At 42.6% G+C, this 22,747-nt stretch overlaps 1 protein-coding gene across 1 annotated transcript in view; it reads right to left on the reverse strand.

Annotated features, from left to right (window-relative positions):
• The window catches only part of LOC121862233 (homeotic protein spalt-major-like), a 36,086-nt gene extending 13,702 nt beyond the window's left edge, over positions 1-22,384 (reverse strand). The window contains exon 1 of the mRNA XM_042360322.1: positions 21,779-22,384. Coding sequence (XP_042216256.1) covers positions 21,779-21,965 — 187 coding nt within the window. The 5' untranslated portion in view covers positions 21,966-22,384. The remainder of the gene's footprint in view (positions 1-21,778) is intronic.
• Positions 22,385-22,747: the final 363 nt, after the last annotated feature.

Here is a 22,747-nt window from a genome sequence, read left to right on the forward strand (position 1 = left end):
CAAGGGTGAGATTTACCTTTACCAGGATGAATTAAGTGGATGACAATGTTGACGCCTCACCTCAAGAGTCACCACCCCAGCTCAATTCACCTCAAGTTTAAACACCCTAACCTAATTACTTATATTATTCACATAAGTTAAATCCCCTTAAAATAGGTTTACATATTTTCAAGGGTTTAATGTTAGGGGTTTAATGTTAAAATGATTGTGTGTGTGTGTGTGTGTGTGTGTGTGTGTGTAAGATTATTTTATAGGGAGTCACACGAACCTAAAATAACAAGTATAATAACAATTTAAAGCAACTGATAGAACAACACTAAACCTCTAATTAAAACAACAATCCCACCCCCTAAAACAACAACAATCCCCCAAAGAATATACCAAACGTTCTTTAAATCAAATCGGGATCAAGTCCTCCCATATACGCTGCCATCCCTACCATAATTGGCCGCCCAGAGAGAGAGAGAGAGATAGAGAGAGAGAGAGCCGTGTTTGCACAGTGGGTGAGTACTAGAGGTCCTGGCGCCAGAGTCCTTACCGTAGGAGTTCAGGATCTGATTTATCAAAGGACCTCCCGGATTTATTCCCACGGCTCAACTAGAGGTGTATAAACGCCTGTAGCATGAAGTGGTGAGTCCTTAATGTGGTGGTGATGTTAGTGTGGTGGTGGTGATGTTAGTGTGGTGGTGGTGATGTTAGCGTGGTGATGATGTTAGTGTGGTGGTGGTGATGTTAGTGTGGTGGTGATGATGTTAGCGTGGTGGTGGTAATGTTAGTGTAGTGGTGATGATGTTAATGTGGTGGTGATGATGGTGTGTGATGTGGTGCGTGGTGATGATGTTAGTGTGAGTGGTGTGGTGATGTTAGTGGTGGTGATGATGATGTGGTGGTGATGATGTGCGTGGATGGTGGTGGTGATGATGTTAGTGGTGTGGTGATGTTAGTGTGGTGGTGGTGATGTTGAAGTTGGCGTGGTGATGATGTTAGTGTGGTGGTGATGATGTTATTGTGGTGGTGGTGATGTTAGTGTGGTGGTGATGATGTTAATGATGGTGGTGGTGATGTTGGTGGATGATGTTGGTGTGGTGGTGGTGATGTTAGTGTGCGTGGTGATGATGTTAGTGTGGTGACGTGATGTTAGCGTGGTGATGATGTTAGTGTGGTGGTGATGTGTTAGCGTGGTGGTGATGATGTTAGTGTGGTGGTGATGTTGGCGTGGTGATGATGTTAGTGTGGTGGTGGTGGTGTGGATGGTGTGGTGGGATGTTAGTGTGGTGATGATGTTGGCGTGGTGGTGATGATGTTGGTGTGGTGATGATGTTGTGGTGGTGATGATGTTGGTGTGGTGATGATGTTAGCGTGGTGGTGATGTTAGTGTGGTGGTGGTAATGTGGTGGTGATGTTAGTGTGGCAGTGATGTGACCGCCATCTTTGTGTCGTAGTGAAGTATAATGAAGTGGTGGGTCATTACACACACACACACACACACACACACACACACTCCCATTATTTTAAACAACAAAAACAATGGTGGGAAGGGCAAGAGTGACGTGGCCACCATTAAGCACTGTGGCCCTAGATCATAGTGGCACTGTGGCCCTGGGTCGTGGTGGCACCTGTCATATTATTATGGTCATGGTATGTCATGTCACGTATATCATGGTCATCCCAGCTGTCACGCCAAATTATACTCATGTCATATGACACTTCACGTGATTAATTACAGGATATATCATGTTATAATGGCCATATAGGCTATCATGTCGTATTATAAGAGTGCCAATAGGGCCATGTTTGTGTAATGGGGACAAAAGCCGGCACTTTCCGTATATAGGGACAGCCGGCACTTTCTGGAGGGATGTAGCTGGCACTTTCCGTAGGGTAAAGAGTGACAAGCAAGGAGAACGCACCAGAAACCTCATTAAAAAAGAGTTAGAAAATAATTGGACTGGGAAGGTTGGTTGCTGTCCAAACATCACCACTACGAGAGAAGAAGAAGAAGAAGAAGAAGAAGAAGAAGAAGAAGAAGAAGAAGAAGAAGAAAATAGAATAAATACGAAAAAAAAAAATATAAAACGGATTTGACGAAATTATAACTAGTAAAAGAATTAATTTAGTGAAACCTCCATTTAACGTACTTCTCTCTCCATATCTAACGGATCCTCGAAATAACGAACTTTCCTCTTTATGCAGTCCGTTATTGTGAAGTAGGTTTTAGTTAAGATACCTCACTATAAAATACACCCGACCACGTTAAAAAAACTTAATCATTCTTGAAGTTTCTTACATTTATAATATTACCTTATTATAATTTTTTTTTTGTCTTTTTACAACACAAATTATCGTGTTTTTAAAAGTTTTCCTGAACATCGTCTGGAATAATAAGCCACGGGGGTTAAGTACACGCCATTTATATCTTGTGGCTGGTGATGAAATATTCAGACCGAACAAAACCAAAGTTCACTTGAGGAGGTTTTCTTTTTCACTCATCGTTTAACTAATGAATAAAACAACAATAAATTTACAGAAAAGTGTTAAACTTTTTTTTTCTCTGTTTAAGTTAACGTTAAGTGTTTTGTTATTGTTGATGTTAATTATAAACGTTCCCTCAAAGCGATATTCAACACAGTAAAATGGACGATAGCGATATATGACGTAAACTCAAGTTAAGTTTAGAAATATTGTATTAGTGACGCATAAACAAAACGCGTAATATTAGAAATAAAAAGTCAATATTCTTAGCGATAGATGGATACTGCGCGATAAATACTGAGCGATAGATGGATACTACAGCCTGAGATACTGCGCGATAGATGGATACTGCGCGATAGATGGATACTACAGCGTGAGATACTGCGCGATAGATGGATACTGCGCGATAGATGGATACTACAGCGTGAGATACTGAGCGATAGATAGATACTGCGCGATAAATACTGAGCGATAGATGGATACTGCGCGATAGATGGATACTGCGCGATAGATGGATACTACAGCGTGAGATACTGCGCGATAGATGGATACTACAGCGTGAGATACTGAGCGATAGATGGATACTGCACAATAGATGGATACTGCGCGATAGATGGATACTGCGCGATAGATGGATACTACAGCGTGAGATACTGCGCGATAGATGGATACTACAGCGTGAGATACTGAGCGATAGATAGATACTGCGCGATAAATACTGCGCGATAGATGGATACTGCGCGATAGATGGATACTATGCAATGTGAGTGTTTAGGTAAAATAATAACGAACCGAGCGTGACAAACCTGAAAAACTAAACCTTATTAACGTGTTAAACCTAAAAAAATTAAACCAAACTTTACGTATAGACGAGACAACGTTGTTAAAAGAGAAGACTCACACAGATACAGTACTTCTTAGTGAGATAGTTAAAGTAAACACAATACCACGGCAAGAATACTGTTAGAGCTGAACCGTAAAACTGGGGAATTCCTTTGTTCAATGGTTGTGTGTGACCGAGTTGGCAACGGCTAGTCACACACACATACATACATACATACATATACACACACACACACACACACACGCACAAAAACATTTATATAACAGCTTAATGTTATTGCAGATCATGACCAAATTATTCTCTTCAATAATATAACACGCTGCTCCAGTGCTCTTCCTCCTCTCTTGTTCGTCCTCCTCCTCCTCCTCCTCTCTTGTTCTTCCTCCTCCCTCCCTCTCCTCCTATTCTTCTTCCTCCTCCTCCTCCTCTCTTGTTCCTTTATTTCCTCTTCCTCCTCCTCTCCTCATCCTCCTCCTCCTCCTCCTCTCATCCTCCCTCATCCTCCTCCCCTCCCTCTTCCTCTCCCTCCCTCCTCCCCTCCTCCCTCCTCCTCCGAGATAAAATATTAAGCTGAAATTTCTGGCCGATTAGCATTTTGAGACATTTCTGCGATAAAATAATAAATAAAATTATTGATTATTGAAGGATGGCGATAGATCTCCGGAATATGTGCACTGGGCAATGAAATGCCAGCGATAATAATGCACTGAGCGATAGATGCTCAGCGATAATAATGCACTGAGCGATAGATGCTCAGCGATAATAATGCACACAGAGCGATAGATGCTCAGCGATAATAATGCGCACAGGCGATGAATGCTCAGCGATAATAATGCATGAGCGATAGATGCTGGGCGTGTGTACATTGAGCGATAGATACTCAGCGATAATAAGCATAGATACTCAGCGATAATAATGCACTGAGCGATAGATACTCAGCGATAATAATGCATTGAGCGATAGATACTCAGCGATAATAATGCACTGAGCGATAGATACTCAGCGATAATAATGCACTGAGCGATAGATACTCAGCGATAATAATGCACTGAGCGATAGATACTCAGCGATTAATTGATACTGACCGATAGATAAACACTAAACCATAGAAATACACTGAATAATATATACTGTCATAGATATTGAAAGATAGATTGAAACTGAGCGATAGATAGATACTGAGCGATAGATATATACTGAGCGATAGATAGATACTGAGCGATAGATATATACTGAGCGATAGATAGATACTGAGCGATAGATTATATATAGTAAGTTTAATGGGATTTAAACACACAACAGTATCTTCACGGGGGGGGGGCGGGGGAGTTAGTATTTATGTGTGTATTATTATATATGTCCAGGTGTAACTATGTGTATGGTGATTAGGTAGTTAGTATTTATATGTCTAATCGCCTTAACGTAACCTAACATGACCTTGCATAACGTAATCTAACCTACTGTTCTTAATTGATAACATGAATTGATTTGATAAGTGGAATAAAATCGACCAATCAACACTTACATCTACTGGTCGAGGTTACACGACTTCTTAACCCGACACCTTCCATTATGACAAGTAATTAACACAAAGAACAATGAACTAACCGCGAGAAATGACGATTAGTAATGTACAAGGAAATGACGCAGCCAATCAGCTTTGAGGAGAGGAGAACGGTTTGGCCAATGAGCGGTGAGCACTGGGCGGGGAGAGGAGGCAGCTAGGGCGTCTCAGTGTTTACCTGGCGGGCGGAGCGTCGACATCTTGGGTCAAGAGAGATTAATCAAATGAATAAACGAAATGTTGACGCCAATCTCTTTGTTGGCACCCCACCCCCCCCACCCTTCACGGTTATGTTGCTTGCTGGGTGTTGTTGCGTGTGCTTGCGTGTGTTTGCGTGTGTTCGTGAGTGTGTCCAAACTGTTAGAGCCGCAACCCCTTCCCGCAACACACACATGCAGTCACGTCTGATACACTTACTGAACCCCTGAACACCGGACCCCTGAACCATGAACCACCGAACCCCTGAAGAACCGAACCCCTGAACTCCGAACCCCTGAACCTGAACCCCTGAACTCATGAACCACCGAACCCTGAAGAACCGAACCCTGAACTCCGAACCCTGAACTCATGAACCACCGAACCCCTGAACCTCCGAACCCCTGAACCTCCGAACCCCTGAACTCATGAACCACCGAACCCCTGAATCCCCAAACCACCGAATCCCGGACCCATCGCATTAATGAACCCTTTCTGATACTTTTAAATACTTATATACACAATTTTTAACATTTTTATTAAACAACTACACAAATAAAATCCAAAAATTCCCACCTGAATTTTATTTTATGTTTGTAATATTAGAATAAATCGTAAATTACGTAAAAATTAAGAAATATCAGAAAAATACGTTATATACACACACACACACACACATTGTTCTGCCATAATCAACACTCAAAACGATTATAACGTCAGGAGAATGTAATGCCGAGCTGACAAGAAGCTGACACGTTTGAAGTGAGGTGGACGTCAGCCAGACACCGATATGACCCTAAACTGACACTAACTGACACAGCCCAAGATGTCAGTATACTTTGACACCGAATTCATACCCATCTGACACTGCTGACCACCAGTTTAACATTGAGCTGACATCAGGCTGATAATGAGACGTGAAAATGACAGCGTAGTTGACATTCATCTGACACGTGACTGATACCTCCTGACATCAGAATGACACCACACTGACATCAAGTTGATCCCTGACAAGACACTGACTGATCGACTCCTCATTAGCTGACCTCCTAAATTAACACTGGGCTGACATGGGCCACGTTCACACCAAGCTGACATCGGGGGCTGACAGCGGGTTGATATGGGAATAACCTTAGATATATAAGATGAAATAAAGCTTAGGTAATTAACTGTCAGCACTAATACAGTCATAATCCCAAGCTGATACACACACACACACACACAGCTTACAGTCCCCTTCATCTTGGATATAACAATACTACTAATAATAATAATAATTTCACTCCAGACGCTATTATTATTATTATTGTTATTATTATTATTATTATTATTATATTATTATTATTATTATTATTATTATTATTATTATTATTATCATTATTATTATTATTATTATTATTATTATTATTATTATATTATTATTATTATTATTATTATTATTATTATTATTATTATTATTATCAGCAGTAATACTTCCAGTAGATGTGTGTGTGTGTGTGTGTGTGTGTGTGTAAGACAGACAACACCAGCCTTTATAAAGCATCGTTATAAACCCGTCATTAGTGTGCATATGTACATCTACTATTCCCGGGTCGTGATGTAATCAATACCTCGAGACGGCCCTATAATGGAGTATTTATGGCCATGGCCAGCAGGGCGCCTCTCTCTACCACCACACACACACACGCAATCACACACACACACACTAACGCACGCACTCACTCACAAATGCACACTCACTCACTCACAAATAAGATTATTCATATCACACACACACGCACACACACATACACACACACACATATATACAGTACACGTGGAGGAAGAAGAGAAGGAAGGAAAGAAGGAGGAGGAGGAGGAGGAGGAAGAGGAGGAGGAGAGGCGGAGAAGAGGATCGGTTACTTGAGGTAGTTCCCCCCCCAGATGATCCACTTACCACACTCTATTATAATAACCTACAACAACACACTATAACACACTCTATTATAGCAATCACCAACAACACACTATAACACATATAACACTACTATACCACCACAAAGATATATGACATTATATATCTTTTTTGTTAATTAATAACTAAATATTTCAGTTCCTAGTTGAAGAAACAGTCTCACTAATACACTTGTGGTCAACGCGAGGGAAAAAACGAAAAAAAAGGCCCCACTAATTGGAAGGTCAGAGAGTGTGTGACTGAAAGAGGACACCAGCACAGTCCAGTCCAAGCCCAGTTCAAACCTAGTCCAGTTCAAGCCCAGTCTATCCCAGTTCAGTCCAGTTCAAGCCAAGGTCCCCCAGTTCGACCCCAGCCCAGCCCAGTCCAGCCCAGGGAGATGAAACTATATGAAATCAAAAAAAGTTTCGAAAAATGGTCATAGAATTCCTGGACAGATATCCTTGGTGTTGTCATCTGAGAGAAGACCCAGAAGGGAGGAGGAGGAGGAGGAGGAGGAGGAGGAAAGGGACGCTGACGAAGGAGGACCTATGTTCATCATGAGACTGACGCTGCTACATACACATACAAACACACACACACAACCATCAGAGAGAGAGAGAGAGAGAGAGAGAGAGAGAGAGAGAGAGAGAGAGAGAGAGAGAGAGAAGGAGGCAGATTATAGGGTCCGCTGCCACTCGGGTTGTGCTGCCCATCACCCTGACACCGGTCTTTAGGGGACACTCTATTTGTGAAAACCAGAGTGTCTTTACCTCGTGGCGACTCTTCATTTTGGGAGGGGAGGGAGGAGGGAGCGAGGGAGGAGGGAGGGAGGGAGGGAGGGAGGGAGGAGGAGGAGGGAGGGAGGAGGAGGGAGGAGGGAGGGGAGGGAGGGAGGAGAGGGAGGGAGGGAGGGAGGGAGGGAGGGAGGGAGGGAGGGAGGGAGGTAAGGTAGGGATGGAGGGAGCTTTTATGATACCCCTCTACCACTCTCTCGGTCGTGCAGGTTTCAGTATCAACATGTTACATACTGTACATATCTGTCGACTATAATGACTGTCTCCTGAGGTAACACAACACAAGGGGTATATTTGTCTCCTTCTCTAAGTCGGCTTATAAACCTCTACACACACACAGAGAGAGGCATCATTAACCTACTGTACAGGCAGGCCAATAAACACTTCCCCTCCTCCTCCACCTTCTCTCTGCCTTGTAAGTACCGTATAGCAGCAGCACCACCAGCAGGAGCGTAGGGGCCTGGGGGAGGCTATGCGGTAAGGCAGGACCCCCCGCTATCACCCAAGGATCACCACCGCTAGCGAGGATCGTAAACTTCGCCTTGCTGCCGCTGTCCCCGTGTATAGGTCACCGACTCACGAGATACAGTGAGTCAGGTGAGTCAAGGTGAGTCACGGTGAGGTAAGGTTCATTATTATACTCAACTAGGAACTTCATAGATGAGATAGTTATGGTGGTGAATGGTGACCAGGGCGCCGGCGGTGATGTGGTCAACTCTCTACTCTGGCCTTAGTTGACCACAAGCACGCGGCCCGGGGTACCCTCCCTCCTTCATTCCTTCTCTCCCTCCGTCCCTCCATCCTTCCTTCCCTCCCTCCCTCCCAGCATCAACTCTCAGCTATAGCAGTGTGTTCATTAGTTAATCCCCAGCTAGGACGCCGTGTTCATTACTCTATCACCGCGCTAGGACGCCGTGTTCATTACTCTATCACCGCGCTAGGACACTGTGTTCACTGTTTACTCGAAAAACGGACACCTTTTACTCAAGTTGTGAAGAAAATAAAACCCAGGTATAAATAAATGAGTCTTCACCTGTGCATCACTAACTTCGTGAAGAGAGTGTATCCTCACTTACTTCACTACTTGTCTCCACCTCACCACTGCTGCCTCCTCCACCATCTCCACCACAACCACCATCTTCACCACCACCATAATCATCTCCTACACTCACTATCCCTCTCCTACGTCGCTTATGAAGGTCCTACAGGATAACAAGGAGTCCTATTTGATATCCTAGACCTCAGTAGGATTTAAGGATTCATATTTAACAGGTGTGTTGGGGAGTCTCTGTTTTTGTATTGATTTTTTATTGCAACGTGGATAATGATTTTTACGTTTATATATACCCACGCACTCTCTCTCTCTCTCTCTGTCACACACACACACACACACACACACCCTCTCTCTGTCACTCACTCACTCATACACATAGACAGACACACACAAACTCGTAACATACACACATTCATCACCAGCTGCTACACCAGATTACTGAACGAATCCGCAGCTTGCAATTCTCTCCCTTCCTCTCTCCCTTCCTCATCTCCCCTCCTCTCCCTACTTTCCCCCTACCACCCATCCTCTACTCGCCCCCTATACCTCTCACACCTCACCTCCTCCTCCCCCCACTGACCTACCATTCATTCATAACCTGACTGACCCCCCATTCTCCTCCCCCCCACACACACACACAAAACCCTGAAAAAAATATTCAAGCAACACATTTATTTGGCGGACACGATATATGAACCAAACAATAATAATAATAATAATATTAATAATAATAATAATAATAATAATAATAATGGCGTTCAAAATGGCGGACATATTACACCGACTCGTTCCCTAGACAACAAATAAATAAACCAATCAAGCCAGGTAACACAGGTATTCCACACGTTACCTGCCGCCCCACGCTAATCAACGCCTCTGTCATGTCGGTAAGGGAATTCAACGCTGGGAAGATACGTACGAGTATTATAATAACGCTCCATGTATTTATGTTAGGTTTGCAGTTTTGACCTTTAGTTATTGGGGAAAATATGTTTCATAATTCTTCGTGTGTTAATTAATGTATACCTGTATGTATGGATATTTGTTTCATAAGACTTAAGTAATTATTATACTCGGGTTTATATGAGGGATTATTATCATTTCTAAATTATGATACTCGAGAATATTACCTGTACTAAGTTATTAGGATTTTCTACTCAATTATTATACTCGAATATCACTAAATTATCATCATACTTCACCAAATTATTATACTCGACCATATCACTAAATTATCACTTATAATACTTCAGTGGTGATACAAGACTCAAGTAATGACGTATAGGTTTAAGAGACGAGACTTATAGGCCTAGGTAGACAAAAGACCTATGAGACTTTGAGTTGTTTTCCAGAGCTGTAGGACATTCCAGAGGTCACCACTCATTGCGCAACCTAAGTCCTTCTGTATCCTGCCGCCTGAACCATCCTTCCCTCTCTCTCCCTCTCCTTTCCTCCCTGCCTCAACCACCACTATCCTTCTCTCTCCTTCACTCTCTCGTTTCTTCTTTTATTCCTTCTACCATTACTGTTTTTTCTCCCTCTTTCTCTTTCTGCCTCTACTACCACCTCTTCTATTCCCCTTCTTCCTCTCTTCTTTCTTCCATCCTCCCAGCATCTCTCCTTCCCTCCTTCCTTCCTCCCTCCGTCACCATCTCTTCTGTATCCCTCTTTCTCCTCCACTACTATCATTAGCACTCCTCCTCTCTCTCCTCTGCCTTCGTTCCTTCCTCCCTCCCTCCCTCCCTCCCTCACTCCCTTCCTCCCTCACTCCCTCCCTCCCTCACTCCCTCTCTCTTTCACCATCACAATCTATACGCCATCATAACCGCCTATCACCATCATCACCCCTACTACTATACCCACACCATACAACAAAGACTAATATCACTATACCACCACACTCACCCCTACCACAATCACTACCATCGCCTACCACCACTACCCGTACCGCAACCACCACCATTACCACCACCATAACAATCGCTGATGCTATTCACTGTCCTTGGTAAATAGTCAACATAATAATAATAATAATAATAATAATAATAATATAATAATAATAATAATAATAATAATATTAATATACCAAATACTACTAAATAAAAGCTGATTTGACTCAACTTAGAACAAACACTATTAGATGCTTGTATGATTGACGTGTTTACATTTTCATAGCGTAGATGGCACCCTGATTATATTCCAACAACAAACAATATTATTATTTATTATTATTCGCGCAATTATCCTACATTATCATCCAATCCTAAATAATTATTAACATTATTGGAAGGACATGTTTATCTATATACACAAACTGTCTTCTTAGTCTGTTTTGAGGTGAATGTGTTTGTTGAAGTCTTGTCTACTGTAGTGGGCGATTTATAGCCGGACGGGTTGACCTTCACGCCAAACTTCGCTCCACATTCTAGCCAAACTGCGCCCGGCTTTTACGTCAAATTGATCCCACCTTCAGGAAAAAAACCACGTCACTATCACGTCAAACTGTATCCACCTCCAAGCCAAACAACGCCCACTTCCACGCCTAACAACGCCCGCCTCCACGCCTAACTGCCCCAGGGTATATTATGAGCGCATAAAGCATTTTGAGCGCCTCCGAGATGACATTAAACTGAGGAAAGTTTTTGAGTAACCTATTTTGATCTTTGTCTCTTTTCATGATTGTCTGTTGCTGTGTCGGTCGAAGCTATAATAATAATAATAATAATAATAATAATAATAATAATAATAATAATAATAATAATAATAATAATAATCGTAGCAACAACAAACATAATAATAATAATGAATAATAACAACAACAACAATAATAATGATAATAATAAATAAATAAATAATAATAATAATAATAGACATAAGAGTGATTAGTAAAATTGAATTATAAATATACGAAAAAAATAATTAAAAAACAATAGAATATATGGCGTTCAACCCTCTGTTAAACGATTATGATCAAAGGTTAATGTTCAAGAGGAGATCAACTGTTAGTGTCACCCGAGATTAGCCCCGCTAGTTTATTGAACACAAGATTAACCGCCCTAACGCTACCCTACCTAGTCTAACTTAACCTAACTTAACTCCCAGTTTATTGAACACAAGATTAACCGCCCTAACGCTACCCTACCTAGTCTAACTTAACCTAACTTAACTCCCAGCTTATTGAACACAAGATTAATCGCCCTAACGCTACCCTACCTAGTCTAACTTAACCTAACTTAACTCCCAGTTTATTGAACACAAGATTAACCGCCATAACGCTAACCTACCTAATCTAACTTAACCTAACTTAACTCCCAGCTTATTTAACACAAGATTAGCTACCCTAACGCTAACCAAACCCCCAGCTTAAACACTGAGGATTAACTGGATCAACTACCCTAGCGCTAACCTAACCAATCATTACCTAATCTAACCTAATCTAACCTAATCCAGAATAACGCAATCCCCCAGGTAGCGTTAATGTGTTTAATTAATCATCAGGTGATATAAGCTAGGGGGAGGGGGGTGCTAATCTTCACGTGATCCCAATTAATTTACAAAGCATTAATTCAGGTAACGGTACAGGTGTAGGTACGAGATTAATTAAAGTATTATACCTGGACTATGACTATTATACTTTAAAAAATTTAATTGGAAAAATAATAAATAATTTTTACGATTTTTTTTGGGGGGGACTTAAAAAATATAATTCTCGAGGGTTGGGGAGAATTTATGGAAGCAGAATTTACGTTGTATTTCCACTCTTGTTGTGAGTATTTGTGGTACATTGTTGACCGTTTTAAGGGAATACGGATAATTGCTGAGTTTTATAAGCATATGTAGTACCGTTTTGAGGGAATATCCGTAAATGCTGGGTATTTTAGGTATAATTTTGTACCATTTTAGGGAATATCCGTACACTATTTACGGATTAACTAATGTGACTCAACCGAACTTAGCGTAATTTAATCGAAGTTATCGTAATTTAACCCAACTTGACGCAAATTTAACCGAACTTAGCTCAAATTTAACATAACACTAACACTAATAATAATAATAATAACAATAATAAAAGACCCAAATAAAACAGCAACTTAATTCATTTTATTCAGTAACAACAAAACACACATCAGGTAATTTCAACTCCGGGAATTTAAGTTCAGCGAAAATTCTGGATATTCGTGACAATACTGAGAATATTCTGAGTAATATTTGTGATCTTCTTACTGGAATTAATGACGAGACCTGCCAGGGGGAATATTCTGGGAGGCCACATGAGTATACTGAGTATTCATTGATAATACTAATGATGTATGTTTAACTATTATTATTATTACTATTACTAGGATACTATTACTACTATTACGACTACTACTACTACTACTACTACTACTACTAATACTACTACTACTACTACTACTACTACTACTAATAATAATAATCTTAGAAAATCCACAAAAACAACAATACTCACTAGACCTTTTAGCATCACTTTGATTGACCTCCAGGAGTGACCTTAACCCCCTTAGAGTGACCTTATCCCTCTGGAGTGACCTTGACCCCCCCTACATTGACCTTGACACGGGTCACTCAAACGTTCTACTTGGTAACCTTCCACAATCATTCACTCAAGCCAAAAGTTTATAAAGTATTATATAAGTAGAGTTTTTGGTGTTAAGTGAAGGCTATAAAAAATAATTAAGGTGTTGGTGATATAGTTTCAATATATCGTATATAAAATGATGTGTATGTATATATATATATTTTTTTATTAAGTTATAAATATTGAAAGACGAGTCGGACTATTACTACAACTACTACTACTACTACTACTACTACCATCACCACTACTACGACAGATGCTACTACTACTACAAAAGCGACTATGACTACTGCTATTATCAGCACCAAAATTACTATGACAAACAACTATTGATATCACTACTATCGACATTATTTCCCTGCTTCTATAATATTACCACTACTATTATTACTACCACTATCTACTGATTCTGTTGGTAATACGTGTAACAGGACTAACGTTATTATTATTATTATTATTATTATTACCATCATCATCATCATCATCCTAGTAATTTATCATTAACATAATTATTCCGGGTTTTATTATTATTATCATTCATAAAAACATTATTTTAATATCAATATCATAATTAGGTCTTGTTACTAGTATTACTACCATTATTATCATATATCCCAATAAAAGGTTAATAATAATAATAATAATAATTCACACGAATCATTTGGAATCGCGTGAACACCTCGAACAGAACATACCTCTCCGTTAACAGGCAGACAACGGTAAGAAATACAACGGCAGTAAACGGCTACCAACAGTTAACGCACACATCCGCTCACATACACGACAAACACACCATCACACCTTGAAATTAGTACCCAATTAACAGGTAAAAATACGGAAAATACACCGCTAGTGATACATACAGGTAAGTCACCTTAAAACTGTAACTGTATTCAAATTACCCAACAAAAATCATACATCTACAGCAATGTATTTAATGTAATGTAAGCGGACGATATGCGTAGATACAGTTCATCACCTTGCGTTAATACACACGGAAAATGCGTGTATTTACAGTAATAATTTACAGTGATAATATCGGCCAATGCGTATAATCAATAAAATTATCTGACATTATTATACGCGAATTATGTATATATTTAACGATATCTTTGAAATTATACGCAAATTATACGCATAAAACTAACAAGGATTCATACAGCGATTTATATACGTAATTATAACACCATCTTGGATTATTATAAAATGATTATACACCTTACGATAAAACACGCAAGCAATACAAGCAATAAAAGCGACCATAGTGTATTTATAACGATATATTGAACAGTAAAACACCCCCCAAAATCGGATATCGTTATTGCAATAGGTGATTTAATTATATAACACCTAATATCCATCTACAGCTTAGTATATTTTTGTCTCTTAAGTGATTGTGTTTTGTTTCCCGCGCTGCGACTGGTGTGGGAAGAGTACTTAAGGGAAATATCGTCTACTGGCGGTTCACTGTTGTGGCGTGGCTGAGGTGAGGAAGATAGTGGAGAAGGAGGAGAGGGGGAGGAGGAAGAAGGGGGGAAGAAGCAGGCGGAGGGGAAGAAGAAGAGAGAGAAAAGGAGAATCATGAAGAAGAAGAAGAAGAAGAAGAAGAAGAAGGAAGGAAGGGAAGAGAGAGAAAAGGAGGATGAAGAAGAACAAGAAGAAGAATATATGGTAAGAACAAATATTTTTTCAGTATAACATTTTTACGCTCGCCTGCAGTCAACAAAAAGCCCCTTCAGGACCCGACATACAAACAGACTCTTACCGTGGATCAAGAGTTACAGCCCTACAGAAGAATACGGCGATTATTAAACAGTTTATTACAGACGATCAGAATTATTAACTACGACACCGGGACGACCATAACCACCGGGACGACCATAACCACGCGTACTTTATTAACGTGTGTGTGTGTTTTAGCGGTAACTAACTAATATGGAGATCAGAGCTGCGTGGGGGGACTGCTGAATAAAATAAATATCCCAGAATAATAACGTAACCTAACCAAACCTATTTCCCGGGAGACTATGGGATGAAGGCTCGGGATAGGTGTGGTGGTGTGGGATAGGTGTGTGGTGGTGTGGGATAGGTGTGTGGTGGTGTGGGATAGGTGTGTGGTGGTGTGGGATAGGTGTGGTGGTGTGGGATAGGTGTGTGGTGGTGTGGATAGGTGTGTGTGGTGGTGTGGATAGGTGTGGTGGTGTGGGATAGGTGTGTAGTGGTAAAAGGGGGGGGGGGAAGCATGGAAGTGGTAGACAAACGCTTATACAACATGGCTAACTAATGTCTACTCAATAAGACATAATAACATCTTTCTTACAGTCACTGATGAAACAGACATACGATAACTAGTTTGGTTATAAGAATGTGATCCATAACACGAGAAATAACATTAATAACAAACATTAATAACAGTCAATTAATAGCTAAAAAAAATCAATTACCTGTACCATATCTCCGATTAATTAACAGGTAAATCAAAATACATTACAGGAAGTTATAATTTAAGGATCTGAACAGCGATATCGAGGCGCCGAATTCCTTCTCGTGCAGTTTTGTGATAACATTAAAATCCGGCTCAACAAATACCCGACTGAGAAGCCGAATATAAATAATGTTATTCTAATTACAAGATTAATCAAGCTGGTCAGTGTGGAAGACCCGCCCCTCACTCTCACCCTCACCTTCACCCTCACCATCACCCTCACCGTCACCATCACCATCACCCTCACCATCACCCTCACCGTCACCATCACCATCACCCTCACCATCACCCTCACCGTCACCATCACCATCACCATCACCCCAGGAGCTGAATTGGCCCTTATGTTAGTCCAGTTGGGTTAAGACTTAAGGTATTTGTGACGCCTTCTGCTGCAGTTATACTAGTGTGGAGAGGAGTAGGGGAGGGGTGGGAGGGGTGGGGAGGGGTGGGGTGGGGTGGAGGGGTAGGGAGGTGGGAGGGGTGGTGGGAGGGGTGGGTGGAGGGGTGGTGGAGGGTAGTGGAGGGGAGGGGTAGGGAGGGTGGTGGGAGGGGGAGTGGAGGAGGGGTGGGGGGGTGGAGGGGTAGGTGGAGGGGTGGAGGGGTGGGTAGGGAGGTGGAGGGGTGGTGGAGGGGGAGGAGGGTGGAGGGGTAGGTGGAGGGGTAGTGGAGGGGTGGAGGGAGCGGTGGTGGAGGGGTAGTGGAGGGGTGGGAGGGTAGGTAGGGGGGAGGTGGAGGGTGGAGGGGTGGAGGGTGTAGGGTGGTGTAGGTTCTCTACATTTCTCCACTGATGTAATAACGAGTGTGTGTGTGTGTGTGTGTTATACATCATGTAGGAATACACTAGTTTACTGTATGCGGTAATATCTGCATCTCCAATAAACTCCCACCCCTCTCGCTCTCTTCTCTCTCACACACTCTCTCTCTCTCTCTCTCTCTCTCTCTCTCGCAGACACACACACTCTCTCTCTCTCTCTCTCTCGCAGACACACTCTCTCTCTCTCTCGCAGACACACACTCTCTCGCACGCAGACACACAGACACACTCTCTCTCTCTCGACACACACTCTCTCTCTCTCTCTCTCTCTCTCGCAGACACACACACACACTCTCTCTCGCAGACACACACTCTCTCTCTCTCTCTCTCTCTCTCTGCAGACACACACACACCTCTCTCTCTCACACACACACTCTCTCTCTCTCTCTCTCTCACACACACACTCTCTCTCTCTCACACACACACTTCTCTCACACACACTCTCTCACACTCTCTCTCTCTCTCTCTCTCTCTCTCTCTCTCTCTCTCTCTCTCACACACACACTCTCTCGTTTCAGACTAATTTTACACATGATTCTAATGTTGGTATTACCGTCCTCAGAGAGAGAGAGAGAGAGAGAGAGAGAGCCTCGGGGTGAATCATCCCGTCCATAATTTTCTCAGGACCAACATGGATTGAAAGACAACAAATCAGGGAGGGTGGGCTCTTCCTCCTCCTCTTGCTCCCTTTCTACCCTCCTCCCCTCCATTCACACGTCTCTTTTCCCTGTCCTCCTCCTCTTCACCTCTCTCTCCCTCCTTTCTTCCTCCAGCTACAACCCTTCTCTTCCTCCTCCTCCACTTCGCCGCCTCTTCCTCCTCCTCCTCTCTAATAGGCTTCTTCCTCCCTGCGCACCATCCTCCCTACGCCTCTTCCTCCTTCCTCCTCCCCGTTTCTCCTCCTCCTCCCCGCTCCTCCTCCCCGTTCCTCTTCCTCCTCCCCGCTCCTCCTCCCCGTGTCTCCTCCTCCTCCCTCACTCTGCCAGGACTAAGGACCTGTTAAGCTGCCCCAACAGACCCGGCTGTGGGGGTCTTTCCGGCGCCCGGCCTGTTTGATGTTCCCCCTCCCTCCCTGCCGGCTGTGGGCTGTCCAGCTGACCGGTTGGATGAATAATCCTGATGGTGCCGGTTCTGTGGGCGGGAGCATGGGTGGTGTGGGTGGTGATGCAAATTATAATATGGGGGATTATGGGCGGTGCCGATTCTGTGGGGGGTGGTGTGGGCGGGAGGATGGGCGGTGGTTGAGCGGAGGCTGGGCGGTAGTGTTGGCAGGAGGATGGGCGGTTGTGTGGGCGGAGGATGGGCGGTTGTGGAAGGGGGAGGCTGGGGTGTGTGTAGGCGTGAGGATGGCTGTGTTGTGGGAGGAGGCTGGGCGGGTGGTGTGTTGTGCGGGAGGCTGGGCGGTGGTGTTATGGGAGGATGGGCGGTGGTGTTGGCGGGAGGCTGGGCAGGTGGTGTTGGGGGAGGATGGGCGGTGGTGTGGGCGGGAGATGAGCGGTGGTGTGGGCGGGAGGATGGGTGGTGGTGTTGGTGGGAGGCTGGGCGGTGGTGTGGCGGGAGAATGGATGGTGATGTGGGCGGTGAAGTGGGCGGGAGGATGGCGGTGGTGCGATGGCGTTAGTTGTGAGTGGGCGGTGACAGTGGGTGGTGGTAGATGTGGTTGATGGTGTGGGTGGCCAAGCAAGATATGATGTGGCGGCAAGGCACGGTAATCTTTGGTGGCAACACGAGGGGTGGCGTGGTGGCAACACAAGGGATGGTGTGGTGGCAACACAAGGGGTGGTGGGGGCAACACAAAGGGTGAAAGCGGGCAGAACGCAAAGAATATAATGGGCGGCAAAAAGGATAACATGGGTGGCAACACAAGGGGTGGCGTGGGTGGCAACACAATGGATAACATGGATAGCAACACAAGGGGGTGGTGTGGGTGACAACACAAGGGGTGGCGTGGGCGGCCATACAAGGATGATCAGTGGGTGGCCGGAGGTAATGGACTGCTAAGAACAGATCGGTCGTGTGTCGGGTTCAAGGGTCGTGTCAGCAGGGGCAAAGGTCGTGTCAGCAGGGGCAAAGGTCGTGTCAGCAGGGGCAAAAGTGGTGTCAGCAGGGGCAAAAGTGGTGTCAGCAGGGGCAAAAAATGGTGTCAGCAGGGGCAAATCAGTGAGCAACATTTCAAGCCAACAATTCAAAAGGTGTCAGATCATCTCCGATTAGTCGAAATCCACCCGCTCGTCTCCCATTGGTCAAAATCCACAAGATCAACTCCCATTGGTCAAAATTTCACTATATAATTCCCATTGGTCAATATACATTTTATAAGATAATTAAATTTTCATGAGATTATTTTTTACAATTTAAAACAAAAAATATAATTTTTACCCGCTAAATAAAGACCAAATATAACTAATTTCAGTAGAGTTTCAGTGTAATTTCAGCGACATTCTTATCCGTCATTGTTAAATAGTCAGTTCAATAGATTAAATACCAGTTAAGGGTAATTTTTAACGTAAGAGTTTTCAGAATCTTTGTGTTGGAGTCAGATCCGTTCTCTTGGCTCCCAACTTAAGAGGAACTTTTAACGTAGGAATATGGTTGTTATAAATAAACCTATTGACGTCATCAACCAAGTAAACCCTAAACCACAAACCTCAAATTGGTGGCCCAAAACCTAATGACTTAAAATTTAATCAGTTACAATAAAAACCCAATTTATTTACCATGAAAAACCCAGTTACTGATCTTGATAACAAATAATAATTGAAAAGAAAAATTGAACTATAAATAAAGAATTTATCAAAACCTAAAACAACCAATTTTTATTATTGAAAAATCCAATTATTGATAATGAACTTAATTATTGACAATTAAAAACCAAATTTTGAGGAACAAGGCCAGACCATTGGTGAGCTTATAAGCTAATTAATGACAAATAATAATCACGACCAAAACTCAATTTTATTAAGCAGCAAAAATCAAATTATTCATAAGGAAATTTTTATCTTGTCATTAATTATTAAAAATTTAAATAAAAAAACTAATTATTAAATGAAAAAAACCCTGACCAAATATAATTTAAAATCACAATTAATCAATACCTGAAAAAACTAAATTTTCTATGGCCATAAAAACCTAAAACTTATTTTATCAAACAATTAGAAAATAATTCCACAACAAAAACTAAATTTATTATTATAAAAACCGTAATTATTTATAAAACCAATTTTATTCATAACCAAAACTCTTAACAAAACCCAATTAATTATTATAAGAAAACCACAATTAATTATTAACAAAATCCAACTAATTACCATAAACCAATGAATCAAAAATACAAAATTAATTATCACAAAAAATTACTGCCAAACAAAATTAATTATTGATGAAAACAGCAAAACAATTATAGACAGGTTAAATGGCTTAAAATAATTAAAAAAGCAAAACTGTAATTATTCAAGAATTATCAGGAGACAACTTAACACCTGGAAGTTTCTTGGCGGGGCTCCCAGCTTAGTCCACAGTGGAAATTATTCATAGACCAATTATCACGAAATTTTGACCATGAGAGATATTATTAACAGTGATAATTACGAGTGCTGTTGATGTAATTACCGGATTATCGAGGTTGGTGTTGTATTAGTAAGAACAACTGGGATATTGAACTCTGATAATTTTGTTGGTTTTGGGATAATTTTCAGAGATGCGATTATAGAAAGAAGAAAATAAGGTTAGGGTAATTAACCTGGTCTGTACATTAATGAGGTCAAGTTGATTAAAATGTGAATGTTGTTTGAGTGTTAATACCCGAGGTCATGTTCCCCTTATGGATGGATGAGATTTGTCAAATTAAATCCCGCCTGTACTGTATGTTTTATTCATACCTGATACACACACGCACATATACACACATACATACATACACACAGGCCGCCACATGTAACATTCTGACCAATATGGATATACATGAATAAATATAAATAGTATATAATATAACTGTATGTATGTGAGGGCACACACCGGCCGCCACACATTACCATCACAAGATAAGGTTGGGGCCCCGACCCAGCGCCCGCCGAGGTGATGTTCACCCTAAATTATATTAAAATAATCAATATTAGGGCGCCGGGTAGGCGGAGGACCCACGCCCTTATGACGGCCGCCCACACCACCGTCAGTTATAACACCTCTGTACAGTAGTCCAAATATTGTAATGTTTATTGTATTAAATGTTGTTGTTGTAAAATGTTATTAAAATAAAACATCGCTGGGGAAATTTTAAACAGTAGTTCAGTTGTACAATTAATTATTTATTTACCAACAACATGTGCAGGTGTGTCATTACCGACAGACACGGCAGTGAGTTATAATAAATACACTACTGTACTTGTAAACAATAACAACTACTGTACACGAACAACATAAACTAGAGTGTAACAAGCAGGAGGAGGAGGCACAAGCGGTGTCTCTCTTTGGTGTTGTACTCAACTCCTTGTAATATTTTTTAGAGGATGTCAATTGTTATTTTAGCCCGGGGTGAAGGTAGCGGGGAGCAGCACGGTGGAAGCCAAGTTATGTGGCGGCGAGTGTGTGAGGGTCGGGGGCTGCCTTAATGTGTTTTATCCAAGCCTGGCTACCTTCTCTCTCCTCTTGTTCAATATTTATTTATTTGTCGCGTCAGTGTCGATGATAATTACCGGTGTATGATGTATGAACGTATATTTAGCTGTATTAAAATGTTTTCATGATGAGTGTGTGTGTGTGTGAGGGTACCTGCGACGCCATGTGGGAAGGCCCTCACCTGCTGAGCACCTCACACTGTGTCATACTACAATATTTACACCACACTCCCCTCACCCCTGGTCACAACTACCGCCAAGTCGAAGCATCAAATATACATGGTAACAGCAGCACGATGTAACAAGGAAATAAAGGAGTTTGAAAGATTTAGTGGCAATAGTGTAGACAACTTGTTCACTGTTAACTGAGGCGGTGTTGGCGGTCGCCACTACTCATAGTAACTTACTTGTTCGTATTCTGAATATTTTTGATTTGTCAGGTTTTCTTTTAGGGTTGATCCTGGCAGGTGACTTCCCGATGACCACCTCCGGTACCACCTGCGCCATCCTCTCTGCCTCCAGTTTGGTGGAGGTCTCCACCCGCTCCACCTCCGCTACCTGAGCCGCTGTCACCTCGCCTTCAGAGCTTGGCATCGTCCTCAAGAGGTGACACTCAAGCACTTGCCGGGGGCGCTGACGCGGTCATCGTGCAGCGCCTCAACATCTTCAGTATGGGCACTGTACAACTCACGGCGGCCTCAGCCACCCCACAGTACACTGGCCGTCACCACTATCAGCTTATTTATGTCACTGTTTATCAGTCTCGGCAGCGGTGTGTAAAGTACACGAGCAGCGAGCTCTGGCTGCAACACCACACTAGTCTGACACACACAAACGTCACCAGGTATTCACACTTTCTGTCGTCACTATTTCCGTAACACAGGTTGCCACAGTAGAGCACATGTCCGCCAGATCTCGGGGCGACAGTGGGTGGGGGTTCTAGTGTCCGTCCGCGGCGCGACACTGGCCGACACTAGCGGTGTTGAAGAGCAGGACCACCGCACGCAGCCAGGGTTCCCACTGCTCTGAACGCCCCCGGCCAGGTTCAGCACAGCCACCCGCCGCGCCGCACTCACGCTGCTAGGGGGAGGAGCGCCGGCCGTCGGGGGGAAGGGCCAAGTTAAGGGGCGGGGCGTTACCTAGGCTCAGCATACAAGCTTAAGCTGCAGTATTAGGTAAATGATATGAAGTGTGGCTCTCTGTACGATATATTAAAACATTTTTGTCGAATGTCATATTTTGTAGAATCTGTCAGCCTCCCCAGGACTCAAACCATCCCCCAAACAAACTTAGAGACTCCGCCTTCCCCGGACTGAGTGGCGGGGGGAAGGAGGGCTTCCCGTGGGGGAGGAGACATGGGCGGGGCTTCACATGAT

Source organism: Homarus americanus, unplaced genomic scaffold (assembly GCF_018991925.1).
Source record: "Homarus americanus isolate GMGI-L3 unplaced genomic scaffold, GMGI_Hamer_2.0 scaffold33469, whole genome shotgun sequence".
Taxonomy (NCBI): Eukaryota; Metazoa; Arthropoda; class Malacostraca; order Decapoda; family Nephropidae; genus Homarus; species Homarus americanus.